Source organism: Dendrobates tinctorius, unplaced genomic scaffold (assembly GCF_039654945.1).
Source record: "Dendrobates tinctorius isolate UK_male_01 unplaced genomic scaffold, ASM3965494v1 ptg000030l, whole genome shotgun sequence".
Lineage (NCBI taxonomy): Eukaryota > Metazoa > Chordata > Amphibia > Anura > Dendrobatidae > Dendrobates > Dendrobates tinctorius.
In genome coordinates, this window is record NW_027361698.1 from 5,968,673 (window position 1) to 5,986,179 (window position 17,507).

Sequence of the window (17,507 nt, forward strand, 5' to 3'; positions counted from 1 at the left end):
ATCATCGACCCTCTCTCAGTCCGCCCTGTCCACCGTTAGTTCCACCATATGCAGCTCTCAAGTCCAGCTCACCCTCCCAGAGACTATGAGTAGGTCAAGAAAGTACCGTACTCAGTCTCTCATCCGCGTACACTGGGTTTGAATGCCCACATTGCCAAACTAATCTCGTTAGAGATGATGCCCTATAGGTTGGTGGAAAGCGCAGCTTTCCGCGAACTCATGGCCTATGCAGTACCACGCTATGACCTACCCAGTCGCCACTTCTTCTCTCGCAAAGCCATCCCAGCCCTCCACCATCATGTGAAAGACCGCATTGTCCATGCACTCAAGCACCTCACAGTGGAAAGGTGCACCTCACAACAGATGCATGGTCCAGTCGGCATGGCCAGGGCCGTTACGTGTCCATCACTGCGCACTGGGTTAATGTGGTGGATGCAGGGTCCACAGGGGACAGCGGTGGTGGGACAGTGCTGCCTTGCCCACGGTATCGGAAACCGTTGGCTGTAGGCGTTCGACCCTCCTCCTCCTTCTCCAGAAGCGAAAGCTCGTCCACAGAGCGCAGTCGTACGAGCACTCCATCTGCAGCTGCCACTGTTGCACACGAGGTGTCCCCCTATTGAGCAGCTAGTGGAAAGCGTCAGCAGGCTGTGTTGCAGATGATGTGTTTGGGCGACAGACCCACCGCGGAGGTGCTGGCCAAGTACTTTCAGCGACAAACTGAGTCATGGCTGGGCAGTATACATCTCGAGGCAGGCAAGGTAGTTAGTGATAATGGCCGTAATTTTGTGGAAGCCATAGCCCTTTCAAAACTCAGCCACATACCTTGCTTGGCTCACACCTTGAACCTGGTGGTGCAGTGCTTCCTCAACAATTATTCGGAGTTAACAGCCCTGCTCCAGAAGGTGCGAAGACTGTGCGCGTACATCCACCGGTCGCCTGTACACTCCATTCGTATGCAGAAGCTGCAGCGATTGCTCCACCTTCCCAACCACCGCCTCATTATCGACATTGCAACAAGGTGGAACTCCACCCTGCACATGGTTGAGCGGCTGTGTGAGCAGAGGCAGGCCATAATGCATTTGTGGGAGGATTCACGGCCAGGCACTTTGAGAGCAGACATGGAGTTGACAGGTGTGCAGTGGTCGAAGCTGAAAGACCTCTGTAAAGTCCTTCAGTGTTTTGAGGAATGCACACGGCTGGTAAGCGCAGACGACGCCATCCTAAGCATGAGCATCCCACTTATGCGTCTGCTCATGCAAACTTTGACGCACCTTAAGGAGCAGGCGTCTGCAGCCAATGTTGACGAGGAGGAAGAGGAGGAGGGAATCCTTGATGACATTCAGCCATTGTCTGCTCAGAGACCTATCCTGGACGAGGTGGAGGAAGAAGAGGAGGAGGAGGATGATGATGGGGATGATTACTTAGAGGAGGAGGATGCATCTCGTGGGGCAAGTGAAAATGTTGGCATGGCAAGGTCTGGTACAGGGTTTGTGCGTGACTGGAGGGATGTGGATTTGCCAGAAAGTGCTCCTCCAACCAGCACTCGCAGTGCATCATTGACACCGGGAACATTGGCCCACATGTCAGATTATGCCTTGCAGATCCTAAAAAGGGACCCCCGCAATGCCAAAATGATGAACGATGATGACTACTGGTTAGCCAGCATCCTGGATCCACGCTATAAAGGCAAATTACAAAACATCATGCCACACGAGAACTTTGACCTAAAATTGGCTAATAAACAAGCAACTCTGGTAAACCGGTTGGTTGAGGCATTCCCAGCACACAGCAGCGGTGATGGTTCTCACACGAGCCGTACGGGCTGGGGGCAGCGTGGCAGAGGTGTTCTTGGTGCACACAGCAGAAGTGGCATTGGAGACAGGGGTTTCATGACAATGTTGTGGACAGATTTTTCAAGTACCGCTCACACAACTGGTAATACTGCATCGATGGAAAGTGACAGGAGACAGCAGTTGTCAACTATGGTTACAAACTACTTTTCCTCCCATATCGATGTTCTCCCTCACAGGTCATTCCCCTTTGACTATTGGGCCGCTAAACTGGACACCTGGCCTGAATTGGCACAATATGCCTTACAGGAGCTCGCTTGCCCAGCTGCAAGTGTGCTATCGGAAAGAGTCTTCAGTGCAGCTGGATCAATCCTGACAGAAAAAAGGACCCGTCTGTCAACCCAAAATGTGGATGATCTAACCTTCATTAAAATGAACCATGCATGGGTTTCCAAGGATTTTGTCCCACCTTCCCCTGATGACACATAGGGTGACAGAAAAATGGCTTGCTTTGGTCCTCCTCTTCCTGGGACTTGAACAATTTCACCTTTTGCATCAGCTGAATGTCCAACATCAACATATGCCACTTTCTAAAACTCCCTAACTGTGCTGCCTCCCCCCTCCATGGCCGGGGTCACCACCTAGCGCACGAAACCGTGCGAGTGCCGTTGCCCTGGACAGGTGGGTAGGCCGACTCTTGGGCGCGGGCACTGGCACAGAGTTCCTCATAGTGCAATCAAGTGTCTCTGACGGTGGTGGTGCATACCCGCCGTCAGACACACCGCCGTACTATGAGGGGCCCAGTGCCAGTACCAGCGCCCACGAGTGGGCCCCCCTTGCTTGGGCAGGGCCCCAGCATTTGCAATCTTTACCTCTCCCTGCTCCTCCGCTGTATAGCCTGGGCCGTCAAATCCATACTGGGCCTGACACCGTCTGAGCCTGCCTCCTGATCTATAGACATATATTTTGAATGTGTACACTATGCTATCCATACATGTTATCCGGGGATACGGTACCCTTTCTCACCTTTGTGCAATCACGTGTAATCCATACTGGGCCTGACACCGTTTGAGCCTGCCTCCTGATCTATAGACATATATTTTGAATGTGTACACTATGCTATCCATACATGTTCTCCGGGGATACGGTACCCTTTCTCACCTTTGTGCAATCACGTGTAATCCATACTGGGCCTGACACCATTTGAGCCTGCCTCCTGATCTATAGACATATATTTTGAATGTGTACACTATGCTATCCATACATGTTATCCGGGGATACGGTACCCTTTCTCACCTTTGTGCAATCACGTGTAATCCATACTGGGCCTGACACCGTCAGAGCCTGCCTCCTGATCTATAGACATATATTTTGAATGTGTACACTATGCTATCCATACATGTTATCCGGTGATACGGTACCCTTTCTCACCTTTGTGCAATCACGTGTAATCCATACTGGACCTGACACCGTCTGAGCCTGCCTCCTGATCTATAGACATATATTTTGAATGTGTACACTATGCTATCCATACATGTTATCCGGGGATACGGTACCCTTTCTCACCTTTGTGCAATCACGTGTAATCCATACTGGGCCTGACACCGTTTGAGCCTGCCTCCTGATCTATAGACATATATTTTGAATGTGTACACTATGCTATCCATACATGTTATCCGGTGATACGGTACCCTTTCTCACCTTTGTGCAATCACGTGTAATCCATACTGGACCTGACACCGTCTGAGCCTGCCTCCTGATCTATAGACATATATTTTGAATGTGTACACTATGCTATCCATACATGTTATCCGGGGATACGGTACCCTTTCTCACCTTTGTGCAATCACGTTTAATCCATACTGGGCCTGACACCGTTTGAGCCTGCCTCCTGATCTATAGACAAATATTTTGAATGTGTACACTATGCTATCCATACATGTTATCCGGGGATACGGTACCCTTTCTCACCTTTGTGCAATCACGTGTAATCCATACTGGGCCTGACACCATTTGAGCCTGCTTCCTGATCTATAGACATATATTTTGAATGTGTACACTATGCTATCCATACATGTTATCCGGGGATACGGTACCCTTTCTCACCTTTGTGCAATCACGTGTAATCCATACTGGGCCTGACACCGTTTGAGCCTGCCTCCTGATCTATAGACATATATTTTGAATGTGTACACTATGCTATCCATACATGTTATCCGGGGATACGGTACCCTTTCTCACCTTTGTGCAATCACGTGTAATCCATACTGGGCCTGACCCCGTTTGAGCCTGCCTCCTGATCTATAGACATACATTTTGAATGTGTACACTATGCTATCCATACATGTTATCCGGTGATACGGTACCCTTTCTCACCTTTGTGCAATCACGTGTAATCCATACTGGACCTGACACCGTCTGAGCCTGCCTCCTTATCTATAGACATATATTTTGAATGTGTACACTATGCTATCCATACATGTTATCCGGTGATACGGTACCCTTTCTCACCTTTGTGCAATCACGTGTAATCCATACTGGACCTGACACCGTCTGAGCCTGCCTCCTGATCTATAGACAAATATTTTGAATGTGTACACTATGCTATCCATACATGTTATCCGGGGATACGGTACCCTTTCTCACCTTTGTGCAATCACGTGTAATCCATACTGGGCCTGAGAACGGCTGGCGAGCTGTTAAGCAAGCTACAGCACCTGTGGTTTGCACACGTAAGTTTTTCATTTTTTCAGGAATGACGGTTAGGCCTAATTCCGGAACTGCGGTTGACCTGCACTTACTGGGAAATCATCGTTCACGGGTAATAATTGTAATCCCAGATCCCCATCACTAACGTTGTTCAGCGGGTTATCTGCACCTGTAAGCGACAAACGCTGGCCTTTTCAGTGTAGCGCACATGCAGCCACGGACATGTAAGGGCATGACACACCAGTTATTGGCCAATCTCACGTGCCAGAGCCTCGCGTGTCCCTCTAGTAAGCCGGACTCGGACCGCGGGGCATGACGGAGTCTCGTTCGTTAACGGAATTAAGCTTGCAATGTGTGCATCTTTTTTGTGGCTGGATGGTTGAGGTTGCCCATGTTGAGTCAAATTACGCCGTAGGCTCCACTCCTGGTGGTGCCCTTATGGACATTCCTTTAAGGTTCAGCTTTGCAACCATACTGCCCACGTAAAACAAACACTTTGCCTTCATGAACGCTGTTTGGAGGGTCGTGACTCGTGGGAATAACGCCGCCCAATCCGTTAACCTGCTAGAGAGATCCTTCGTTGCTCCCAAGCATGACATCACACTCCCTAGGAGGAAGGTAATGCCACTGTGGCGACCGTACTCCTGGGGGCGACACAAGTGCACTGATGCCCAGCCACTGCTCGATGAATCTGCTGGTACATTGACCCAGACCACTACATTCCCCTCGCACGCTACACGGCCTGAATCTGACCCTGATGAAACTCAGGTTACCCTTCCCATATACAGTTCCATCTTACACGGTGACAAAGAGGAAGCTGCAGATGAAAGTGCAGGTTCGGCCCACCCGCCGTCAGACACACCACCGTACTATCAGGGGCCCTGTGCCAGTGCCGTCGTCAACGAGTGGGCCCCCCCTGCTTGCTCAGGATCACAGCACTTGCAAGGTTGAAATACTGTGCAGTGAGATTGAAGATGGGGACGACGAGGAGTCCAGACTAGTACAGGGATTCCCTAGCGAGGAGACTTATTTCATTGTTTTCAATGTTGGGACAGCAATTTTTGGGAGCACTATACTCTGGAGAATGATAGATGGGGTCCACCATACACTGGAACATTCCGAAGGTGGACATCAGACACTGGAGCAGCATTTACAGGGCCCATTATACACTAGAGCATTAGAAATGGGGCCCATTATGTTTGGAGCATTATTTGGGCCCATAAGACAGTGGAGCTTCATCCATGGGGACCAACATATACTGTAGCATTATGTGGAGCTCATCATATACTGTTTCAAACATTATATGGGACCAGTGATTCTGTATGGAGAAATAGATGGGCCTCGTCATGAGATGTAAAAAGTGAAGTATTTTTCATTGTACTATACCGCTATTTCTCTGCCGTATCGGAGCATCATGAGTAGTGGTATGTGTTAAAGGGGCGCTCTTTTGCCCAGGGCACATGAAAACCTGGAGCCAGCATTACCCCCCCACAACTTTAGCCAAATAACCGCCATTTTTCAGTGCGTAACTAGTATTATGAAGTTAATTAAGGTTGACAAGCTTAAGTAAGAAGAATTGATGCTTTTGGCATTCAAATGGGCACTGTAGGTGTGTTTCCTGTCCTCCTCTCACTGCCGACTTTAATTCCCCATTGACTTACATTGGGTTTCGTGTTTCGGTCGGACCCCCGACTTTTCCCTATAGTCGGCCGATTTTGCTCGACCCGACTTTTGGAAAAGTCGGGTTTCATGAAACGGAACTCGACCCTAAAAAAGCAAAAGTCGCTCAACTCTAATTGTGACGACTCCTGGAGTGGACCCTCTGGGTTGTGGCACCAACCCTCCCAGGGCGAGCTGACCTAGTGAAGACCATCCTCTATACAGGAGACACGGCTCACAGGAGACACGAGTGGGTGAGTGTGTCTGCAGGAACGTGTAAAGCGTGGACACGGGAACACGTGGTATACCGAGACTTCGTACGTCCGGGTGTGAGTGAAGCAGGATGCGTGCAAGGAGCACGTCAGAGCACTGAGTCAGGCAGCAGGTGTGCCAGAAGGTGTAACAGAGTACAGGAGCAGGGTGTGTGCCAGAGGGCACAACTGAGCATAAGACAGAGTGCAGGATTGGAACGTGTGCCAAGAGACACAACTGAGTAAGAGACAGAGTACAGGATCAGAGCGTGTGCCAGGAGGCACAACTGAGTATAAGACAGAGCACAGGATCAGAGTGTGTGCCAGGAAGCACAACTAAGTTCAAGACAGAGCACAGGATCAGAGTGTGTGCCTGGAGGCACAACTGAGTACAAGGCAGAGCACAAGATCAGAGTGTGTGCCAGGAGGCACAACTGAGTATAAGACAGAGCACAGGATCAGAGTATGTGCCAGGAGGCTCAACTGAGTACAAGGCAGAGTGCAGGTTCAGAGCGTGTGCCAAGAGGCACAACAGAGTGCAAGGAGGGGACCCGAATACAGCGCACAGCCAGGCAGGGACATGGCAAACCAAGCCAGGAAGCACAACAATAATCAAGCACCTCCCCTAGGAAGAGGTAGCCTGATATTGCACATGATCACGAGAGCTTCCGAGTCAAGTCCTCCAGTACCATAGAGAGGACTGACCTGGAGACCGAACTGAGAAAAGCGCGCAAGCGCAGACATAACATGGGGGAGACAGGGACCTAGGTACGAGAGGTGCGCGTGCGCACCCGGCAGGACCCCCGGAGTGACCGTGGCTCCGGAAGAGATGACGTCGGGACCGAGGTCCCGCCCCCAGGTTCCTAAAAAAGGAAAAACATTTGAGGGATATTGGGATTTTTAAAAGTAAAGAGATTACCATTATTAACAGCTCTCTTGCAGTGACTAGTGTGAATATATTGTATAGTGTGCCAAAATTACAGAAAGAGTGAAGAGTACATAATTTTGGTTTTAGTACAGATAACGGAGATATCGAGGTTTATAAACTGTATATAAATAAAATGCGAGCTATAGGACTCCAATATACTTTGTCCTGATCCATCAAGCAGTTTTTACCATAATTCTAGCATAAGTCTACTTGAAATATTTCAAAAGTTTTCACGTCAGTCTTGGCCAGTTCTGCAGATTTTTAGAAAAGTAAGCTGGAGGGAGTGTAGGTAAGCCCCCTCATCATAATGTACACCACAAGGGTAGCGTAAATTGGGTGAGAAATGGTTAGAGAAACATTTCTGGTGGCAGACCATGGCAGTTGTATGATGTACCAAATTCACTAGCAATCACTCATCTTACACCAGAGCTCCATTCATGTTGTGTTTTAATTCCTCACCAATTACTTTCTGTTCTCAGTTACAGATGGCAAAATTATTCACATACAAAAGCTAAAAACACAATAGACCCAATACCACCCAATGAGTTGGCCGGATGGGCACGGTCAATCTGGCACAGTTTCCGTGTCTTCCAGAGTGTTTGTTGTAAGGACATCAATAACCTGTACCTTATCTCAGGTTGGTGGGGGTCTTGGTATCCAAACTCCCTCTAATCAAACACTTTTCAATTTTCTATATCAAACATGTTAATTTAGGAAACATTACCTTCAACAAGATCTTGCTGAAACTGCACAGCACATTACAGGGGTTTAGTTATTTAATCAATTTTAAAGGACTATTAGTCCACACTGACTGATGTTATGTTCTATGCTATATACAGAAAAGATGGCACCTAATATTTCCGCGTCGGCGCCAACTTCACCAATGCAGGACCCAGAAGAGCTCCAGAGGAGAAAGATGGACAAAAGGGCAAAAATAATAGCTGAGCTGATACAGACAGAAAAAGATTATCTGACTGACCTGGAACTCTGCATCAGAGAAGTAGTGCAGCCTCTCAGACAGCACCATGTAAGTAATGACTCTTCCAACCTAGGGGTCCAGCACACAGTAACAATACCCAAATGTGCTGATCTCTTACCGCTTTGTCTGCCCATTTTGCATATTCGCTTGTAACTAACCTGGAGATATCGAAGCTGAAGGTGAACCTGCACTTTATTTTTCTTCTTTATATTTTCCTGAAAATAAATCTTGAATATAGTAAAGAAAACCCACCAGTATAGAGATTTGCCCACTCTAAGCCACACATAACAGTTATCTTACATATATCTAAAAATGTATTCAAATATATTTAATGTTACTGACGCGCCCCCCGAGGCCGTGGGATACTCAGTACCGGGTTGGACGTCTTAAAGGGATGTGTCACAGTGGCAGTGACCCGGTCCGTGGCCCCAGGCGGTCATGTAAAAGGGGAGTATTGATTAGGGATAAAGTTTATGTAGTGATTCATGATGCCAGTTGGAGTGTTCGACTGTAGTATAGCCGGCACTGCAGATGATCCCTGGGGGAGTAGATGGTGATGGCAGTGCAGATGTTTAACCCTCTCCAACCAGGGCTGACCCCCAGAGATTATGATGGAAGTAGATGGCACGGAGTAATAAGGTAGGAGACAAGGAAAGTCACTTTATCATTTACTGTAGTTTAGGTGCAGTTCAGAGGAGATATTACAACTCTCACCAGGTTACAGTCTGCTCTGCAGAATGGGAGTTCTCCTTCACTCTGCTGTGACTCGGCGTAAGATTCCTGCTATTCTAATCCCTTCTGGGACCAAGGCTTTCCAGAGTCTAGAACTTCTAGTATAGCCCCTACTCACTGTGTATTCCTCTTCTGGCAACTTGCAGCTTGGATCCTGTGTGAAGCTCGAGTTCCTTCTTGCACAATCCTTCACTGATCCTAGTTTGCTGCAGTCTTCCCAGGGGAAAACACTCTGCTGTTGGTTGTATATACTCACACAGTCTCTCAGCTTACCACCCTGCTCTGAAAGCATGGATGGCCTAGGGGCTGACGCCCTAATTTTTATTAGCTTTGCTCCTGGAGGGAGCGCATGTCATGGCCTCCAAGAGCATTCTCCATTCTCTCCTTCTTCACTGAAAACAACAACTCGGCCCCTCCCCCTCCCAGTTAGGGTATGTCTGCAAAGCTCTAAGCTTCAGACAAGTAAGGGAGTGAGGTAAATTGTGTGTGTGTTGTGGTCTCTAGCAGAGAAAGCATAACTTCCATTGCTCACAAAACACATGCAAAACAGTACATAGTTAACCCTTTTGTGGCGACAAAGACACAGCGCGCCACATTACATATTGCATTCAACTACATTCCAAATTAAACTATAAGTGCACAGTCATAAGGACATATAGCTCAGGCTGGCTGGCGGCTCTCCGGACAGCTGCATAGAAATACATGACGCTGTCATTGTCAGGTGAGGAGAGCCACCAGCCAGTCCGTGTACTGCGATGCGATCATCAGCCGTGTTATACATCTGTCTGACTGTGCCCTAAAATGATTTAATAGCAGGTAAATCTCCACTCCACAAATTAGTGAAAGCCAAGGAAAGTTAAAGGAAATCTGTCACCAGGTTTTTGCTATTTAATCTGAGAGCAGTTTGACGTAAGGGCAAGGGCACTGTTTACAGTGATGTGCCACTTACTGATCTGCATGTTGTAGTTTCAATACGATCACTGATTTATCAGCAGGAGATTATCATTAGAGGACTAGCAACCTGCTGCCAGGTAGTCCATCCACACCCACCCCCCCCACTGATTGGCAGCTTCTTGCCTATGCACAGAAAGCTGCCAATCAATGTTGTGGGCAGGGTTATACACATTCAGCATTCAGAGAACTGCTAGATCTGCAGCAGAAAAAACAATGATGGAACAGTGATTTTTATCAAAACTGCAACAAGCAGCGCAGTAAGTGACAGATCACCGGAATTAGGTTCAATGTCCCTATATCATGCTGCTCACAGATTACACAGATTCCGGCCCCTTGTTTTTATGATCCTTCGCCCTTTGAGACTTAGTGCAACAGGGAATTCACTTGGTTGACCATTAAGAATAGGGTCCGTTGCTGTTGAGACCTTTGTTGACCATCAGAATAAGGAGGCCACAAAGATATGTCTCCTTCACAGGCTTTTCTTCACTGTGGCACTTTTCTCCAGATTACCATCCCACTATTCACCCTCTGTAGGGGTGTGAGGGCCGGACTAGGGGGGTGATCCCTCGTTATACCGCGCAGAGACATACAGAGACAATTGGAGGCAGATTCTGGGTGCAACAGGTCCAAGTTTATTTCTTCACTTGCCGTCCGACTGACGGCACACCTCGCGGCCCTCCGTTTCCAGAGCCGCTTCTCACACCGTACACTAGAGACGTGTCTGCACACACCGTCCCTTCCTTTACTGTCGACGCTCCTGACAGGTCCGTCACTGTGGCCGCCTTAGGCCCGTAAACCAACAGCGCTTCTACTGCTCAGTCGTCGTGTTACATACGGTGTCCTTCACCCAGAGCCTCGTCTCTGCTGCGGTCCTTTCCTGTCAGGACCACCCCCCTGACGTTTCCTCTCCTCAGTCCCCTTGGTCGGATTCTCCTCAGAGTGTGCACAGACTGTCGTAGTCCTCCTGTCACTTGAGCTCCCCCTGGGGACTGGAACTTTCTGGAACCCTCCCTCAGTATTTATAACTCCCCCGGTTCCTTGAAACTGTCACTCTAACTGTCACCACGCCCCCCATGACCAACGGTTTCTAAAGCCCTAAGCTGCTGTAAAGTCCTTTGCTCACACTCCACCCTGCCATCTAATGGTCATCCCAAGGTACTGCACGTCCACTACACTTTCCTAGTTGTTTCCCCACTGTAATCACTGACTCCTACCTACACTGTGCAAACCTATCTTTCTTCACACTGACTAGTCCGTCCGTCCGTCAGGTCACCTTCCCTACACTCCCCCTTCCTTTGTCCATTGTCGTCCTCGACAATCGTCATCCCTGCCTTCGTCGTTCTGAATCTACACCTACATTCTGTTGTCGGACCAGAAGTTGAGCCAAACCCACTATCTGCGGGGGCCGAACCATACTGGGAGCACTATGCTCTGAGCAGCCTACTGCTACTCACCAGCGCGCACGCCACATGACAACGTCTTTCAAATTGGGCAAGGTACACCCGTATTCTCTCTACGGCGTGTATCTTTCCCCTACTCTCCCCTACTGTTACCTTTCACTATCCGGTACGCCATGATCGAGGCCACTCACCTACCAGATCATTGCCGGCGCCCGCCTTTCCTTCTTCAGGGGTGTCCGTGGTGTTGGGGACCTGACCTAGGACGGCAGTCTTTCTCACGTCTTCCAACTCATTTTCCTTCTTTCAATTACATGTCATGGTCGGCGTCCTGGTCTCCCAGACCTCAACTCTTAGATCCCTACCGGATCTCACACTTTCCTTTGGTCCTGCAGACCTTCCCTTACCCGGAACCTGTTGCATTTTACTTTGCATATTATACATCATACAACTTTATAATAGCACAAGTACCCCATTTTTTATAATTTTTTTTTTTTTTTCCGTTTTCTTTTGCTCATTTTAAAACCAACATATAACAACATAACATTGCATGTCTTCTTTCTCCCCCCTTCCTTGGACATGGACACTCCCTCTCTTCTAAGTATCCCCGCTCTGTCAGTCTAACAAGTAAACACAAACTATCCTGTAAGAGGAACATAGAAAAACAGACATAAAAATCACAGATAAACATTTCTTTTTTTTTTTTAAAAGCTGACCGCGAACTGTCCTTTTGACCTGCACAACGGTGCAACGAACTCCTGACAGTTCAATCCTCCTTTCGGTGGTCAGTAGTATGGGACCCCACAACCGTGGAGCTCCCAGGATGCAAGAAGTGTCCCTTTCTGCAAGATAGTATAAACGAGCCGTCCAGGGGGTCGTGCAGCCGCCATGCCAGCCTCTCCCCTCTCATGGAGCAGGTTCCAGACTTCCTGCCCCCTGGCCCTCTTCTTCTCTATAACTCCTGCGACCCAAACAGAGGGTCCGGCATGAGCCCTGGAGTCCGGTGGGCGGGACTTAACCGAGGAAGGACGTGGATCAGAGGCGGCCGATGATTCCTGCGGCTCAACAGCCGCTGGGGCCAGGTGGCAAATGGGGACAACCGGGTCCTTGGAGGCTGGAATCACAAGGCCCACTAAGTCGGCCGCAGTCGACTTCAGCAGCGGCATAACCGCGGCCTCAGGACAGGCCGCATCCACTACTTCCAATGGAGCCGGAGTAACGGCTGGTTCCAACGACGCAGCTGCTATCAGCAGGGGGAACGCAGCAGCGTCTTCTTTGGATGACTTCCGCACTGGCGGCTCCAGGCGGGGTACCTCAGGGACTTGAGCAGGGGCCTCGCACAACTCTGCATACACCACTGGGCCCGATGTACCCAGGCCTTCCGGTGCGCAGGGGGCAGCGTGCTGCGGCGGAATGATGAGGGCCGCTGGCGGAGGCACTGGTGGTGCCGGGGGTACTCTCACCTTCCCCGGCGCTGCGGCCTCCATCACATCAATACGTGGCTTCACCCGCAGCCTCCGTCCCTCGCTCCACTGTCCCGCGGGTTTTTCCCCTAAACTCGGGGGCTCCGCTGAGAAGTCCTCTGCTGGTATTGGTGGCGGCCGTTTTCGCTGACTCCGCTCAGGCTCCGCTCCCCAGCTCAGCATCCTGCTGCTCTCCCGTGGCTCTGAGGGCGACTTCTGGCACAGCTCCATCCCCTGCCGCCACTGCCACTCTAGGCGGCCGATGCCCCGACACCTGCAGAGTCTCATACCGTCCGTTGGGCAGCACTCGAATGGCATCAGACAGCCGCAGCCAAGTTTTTCTTCTGTGCCACTCCCTCTGTGAGGTGAGGTGTCGGCAGGCCTCTCCACCCTCCTGTCAGGGTCCAATATATGGAAGCGTCGATCTCCAGGCACATACTGCTTCCTTTTCGGATACGTTGGAGGGGGTCCCAGTCCATTCAACACGACTGCAAACACCCGGACCTCTCCTCTGCGCTGAAGCAACACCGACATACTGCACAGTACCTGGTACCGCCCCGGATCCACTGCTGGCCACACAGATCCGCCACAGCGCTTCCCATTTGTATTCCACAGGTAGGTCATTTGTAATCCACAGGTAATTATAATCCAAACAGAGTAGTCCAAGTCCTTTTCCATTCTTTGAGGCAGGTCTGCCGCAGAAGATGGGGTATTAGCGGCGGCGATCCTGCCGACTACGCCAAATGTAGGGGTGTGAGGGCCGGACTAGGGGGGTGATCCCTCGTTATACCGCGCAGAGACATACAGAGACAATTGGAGGCAGATTCTGGGTGCAACATGTCCAAGTTTATTTCTTCACTTGCCGTCCGACTGACGGCACACCTCGCGGCCCTCCGTTTCCAGAGCCGCTTTTCACACCGTACACTAGGGACGTGTCTGCACACACCGTCCCTTCCTTTACTGTCGACGCTCCTGACAGGTCCGTCACTGTGGCCGCCTTAGGCCCGTAAACCAACAGCGCTTCTACTGCTCAGTCGTCGTGTTACATACGGTGTCCTTCACCCAGAGCCTCGTCTCTGCTGCGGTCCTTTCCTGTCAGGACCACCCCCCTGACGTTTCCTCTCCTCAGTCCCCTTGGTCGGATTCTCCTCAGAGTGCACAGACTGTCGTAGTCCTCCTGTCACTTGAGCTCCCCCTGGGGACTGGAACTTTCTGGAACCCTCCCTCAGTATTTATAACTCCCCCGGTTCCTTGAAACTGTCACTCTAACTGTCACCACGCCCCCCATGACCAATGGTTTCTAAAGCCCTAAGCTGCTGTAAAGTCCTTTGCTCACACTCCACCCTGCCATCTAATGGTCATCCCAAGGTACTGCACGCCCACTACACTTTCCTAGTTGTTTCCCCACTGTAATCACTGACTCCTACCTACACTGTGCAAACCTATCTTTCTTCACTCTGACTAGTCCGTCCGTCCGTCAGGTCACCTTCCCTACACCTCGATAGGTTATTTTGTTTTTATACTTCCAATTGACATTGGATTACGCTGATTAATATCTGAATACTTCCAACTTTCAGCTTCTTCATGATTCGTCCTACCCCCAATGAATTATAGTTGCTCCACACAATGGTTGAGCTTGGAGAAATGTGACCTATTTTTAGTTGTCTCAGTTCTGTATCTCAATACTATTAGATCAGCCCTTTATTAACCATATGCCTTACAGGTGTTAAACTGGCTACAAGTGACATACAATGTGAGCACAATGTGTTATCTACTATTAATAAGCCTTTTATGAACTTTCTTTCACCAGCCAGAACGCTTTGATGTGGATGCGCTATTCAGTAACATTGAGTCCGTCTGCCAGATATCGACCAAAATGGTGTCCCTGTTGGAAGAAGCCACAACAGATGTGGAGCCAGAGCTACAAGTGATAGGTATATACACTTTTTCTTTCCTTGAATATGCAGTAGGTATCTATTCCATGCGACCTGATCTGGTGTCAGCTCGTAGCTTTCACTACACAAAGGACCTCTGCGGTGTGAGACACCCTATGGAAGCATAGCGTAACCCTAGTACTCAATGCCATTAACGTCACAACTTCATGTATAATAATGAGGGCTTTTCACATGGATGCTTGGAAAGAAAAATTCTCCTTTTACCGTGGGAGAATATATTCTTGAGCAAAGCATTTATAAGACATTGCAAAAAATCAACAATTTATATTAGTGCCAATGTCCTTTAAGGAAACATTAGCTTATGTAGAGGAATAGATCTCTCCTAGGAGTAATGGTATTACAGTAAGTGGAATAGTAGCTTGTCTCCATCTGTAGACTCATGTTGCTGCGGTGCCTCAGAAATGATAAGTTAGTAAAATTGCTCATTTTCTGTTTCTCTTTTTTTTACCAGGGCCATTGTTAGTGAGATTCTCCACTTACTCATTGCATGACTTGGAGCATTGTGTCAAGTGGTAGCAAACAAACTGCCATCACATCTTTTATCTGGCCCCAAAATGATCTTTATCACCAGCATATCAAGCCATGTAAAAAGAGGATGTGCTGCCGACAATATGTACATTGTACAGGGACCCAGTGATCATATTAAAGATTGTTGATCCCAGTACAGTTTGCGTCGGTCTGTGTAAGGGTGCTTACATATGAATCCCGGTTTGTGCCGATGGGGCACAAACCGGGAAAAAGTGAAAATAAAAAGTTTTTTAAAAAATTAAATAATTTAAAAAGCACAAAAGTTCAAATCACCCCCCATTTGCCCCACTGAAAAAAACAAAACACGTATTTGGCATTGCTGTGTTCAGAAATGTCCGATCTATCAAAATATAAAATAAATTAATATGATTGGTAAACAGCAAAACAGGAGAAAAAATCAAGATGCCAGAATTATGTTTTTTTGACCGCTGAAACATTGCAAGAAAATACAAAAAGAGGCAATCAAAACATTGTATATATTCCAAAATGGTATCAGTAAAAATGTCAGCTCAGGGCCAAAAAATAAGCCAATACCCAAACCCAACCTCAGATCCGAAAAATGAAAACGCTGTGGGTCACTTGGTGACACTAGGCCAATTATGGTGGTAACAGTCAATCCTTTCTACTCAATAAAGGAGTATTATAGCCACACACATATATCACCTATGCACCTAAGTTAAGGAGTTGCGAGTGTTGCATTTGGCTGGTTTCGTCCGGAGCGGTCAGCACTGTGGTGAGTAATTGTTTTTCCGGGCCTGTTCTAACTTACATGCAAATTTGGATTCTAAACAAACGCACAGAAACTTCGCAACACAGTATTACATTTCTCCTCATGTGTTTGTTAGTTGAGTCTTCCAAACAGACTGCGCTGTTTTACTGTTCTCCAAATGGCTGCTGGTGAAAGAGCGTGTGACCAGACCTGTCCTCCCACTGAAAAACATGTTACCCATGGGCATTGTTTTTCAGTTAGTCTGGTTACATGCTATTCCACCAACTGCAATTTTGAGAAGAGCAGTCGCTGAGAATAAAACGTAAGGCCTCTTTCAAATGTCCATGATTTTATTCATAAGTTAAAAACAGACTGATCTTTATCAATGTTTAAGATCTGATTTCCATCAGTGTTTGGTCCGTGGGTCAGATTTTCCCTTTGAATTTCATCTGTTTTTTTGGCATACAAGATGGTTTCTCAAGCTTCTGTTATCAAACATGAAAATTGGACAGCACATGGATGGCTTTCAAGTGTTGTCCGATATTTTTTTCAAGGACCCATATAGCAAGTTTGATCTAAGATCAACATCAGACATGAGTCCGTGTTTTTGTGCAGACCACTTGGTCAACAAAAAATATGCAGACATAGGAACAGGTCCATGGGGTATAATGAGTACAAGTTCTATCGGTGAAAAACACAGATAAAACTTCAGAAGATAAAAGGAAATTCCATTGGCACAATCCAATCTGGTAATAAAACTATTCTTTATTGGAGCAGTTTTAAAAGTTTAAAAAGACCCCAAAGCCTGACGCGTTTCGGGTGTTCACAGACACCCTTACTCATAGGACCAGTGCACACCAGAAACATGGCAGGCTTCGTGATCTTTTTATACTTTTTTAAACTGCTCCAATAAATTATTACCGGACTGGATTGTGGCGATGGAATCTCCTTTTTTCTTCTGAACAAGGCTGCTATCACCAGCAGATATGGCACCCTCTGGCACAACTCCTGCTTAGAACCGAAGTCTTCAATGTTGTGAGTTTCATCCACCCTCTCCCCCCTTACAGATAAAACTTGTACAAGTTTCACCGTTGTCTGAATGAACCCTATTGATTATGTTTCAAAAAGTCATGTCACTATGAAACGTGTATGAAGGACAGCCGCAGGACGAGGGGTAAAGCAATGATTAGCAGACACGTAAAAAGATTAGATACTATAATATGAATATTTACTAACCAGTCTATAAAACAAAGTAAAGGATGGTAGGTAAACAGTGTTTAAGTAACAAATATAATGCCAGAAGTTAGCATTCACCTGCGATAATATCCTGTTATTCCCAGGAAGGCTTGCAGCTCTCGAAAAGTCCGTGGCAGAGGTCAGTTCCTTATAGCTTCCACTTTGCTTCAAGCCGGCTGACACCACCCGAAGACACCACGTGCCCTAGATATTCGAT

At 48.0% G+C, this 17,507-nt stretch overlaps 1 protein-coding gene across 1 annotated transcript in view; it reads left to right on the forward strand.

The window, feature by feature from the left end:
* Nucleotides 1-17,507, forward strand: part of ARHGEF38 (Rho guanine nucleotide exchange factor 38) — a 181,762-nt gene that overhangs the window by 54,991 nt on the left and 109,264 nt on the right. The window contains exons 2-3 of the mRNA XM_073571813.1: nucleotides 8,177-8,364; nucleotides 14,673-14,796. Of these exons, the coding sequence (XP_073427914.1) occupies nucleotides 8,177-8,364; nucleotides 14,673-14,796 (312 nt within the window). The remainder of the gene's footprint in view (nucleotides 1-8,176; nucleotides 8,365-14,672; nucleotides 14,797-17,507) is intronic.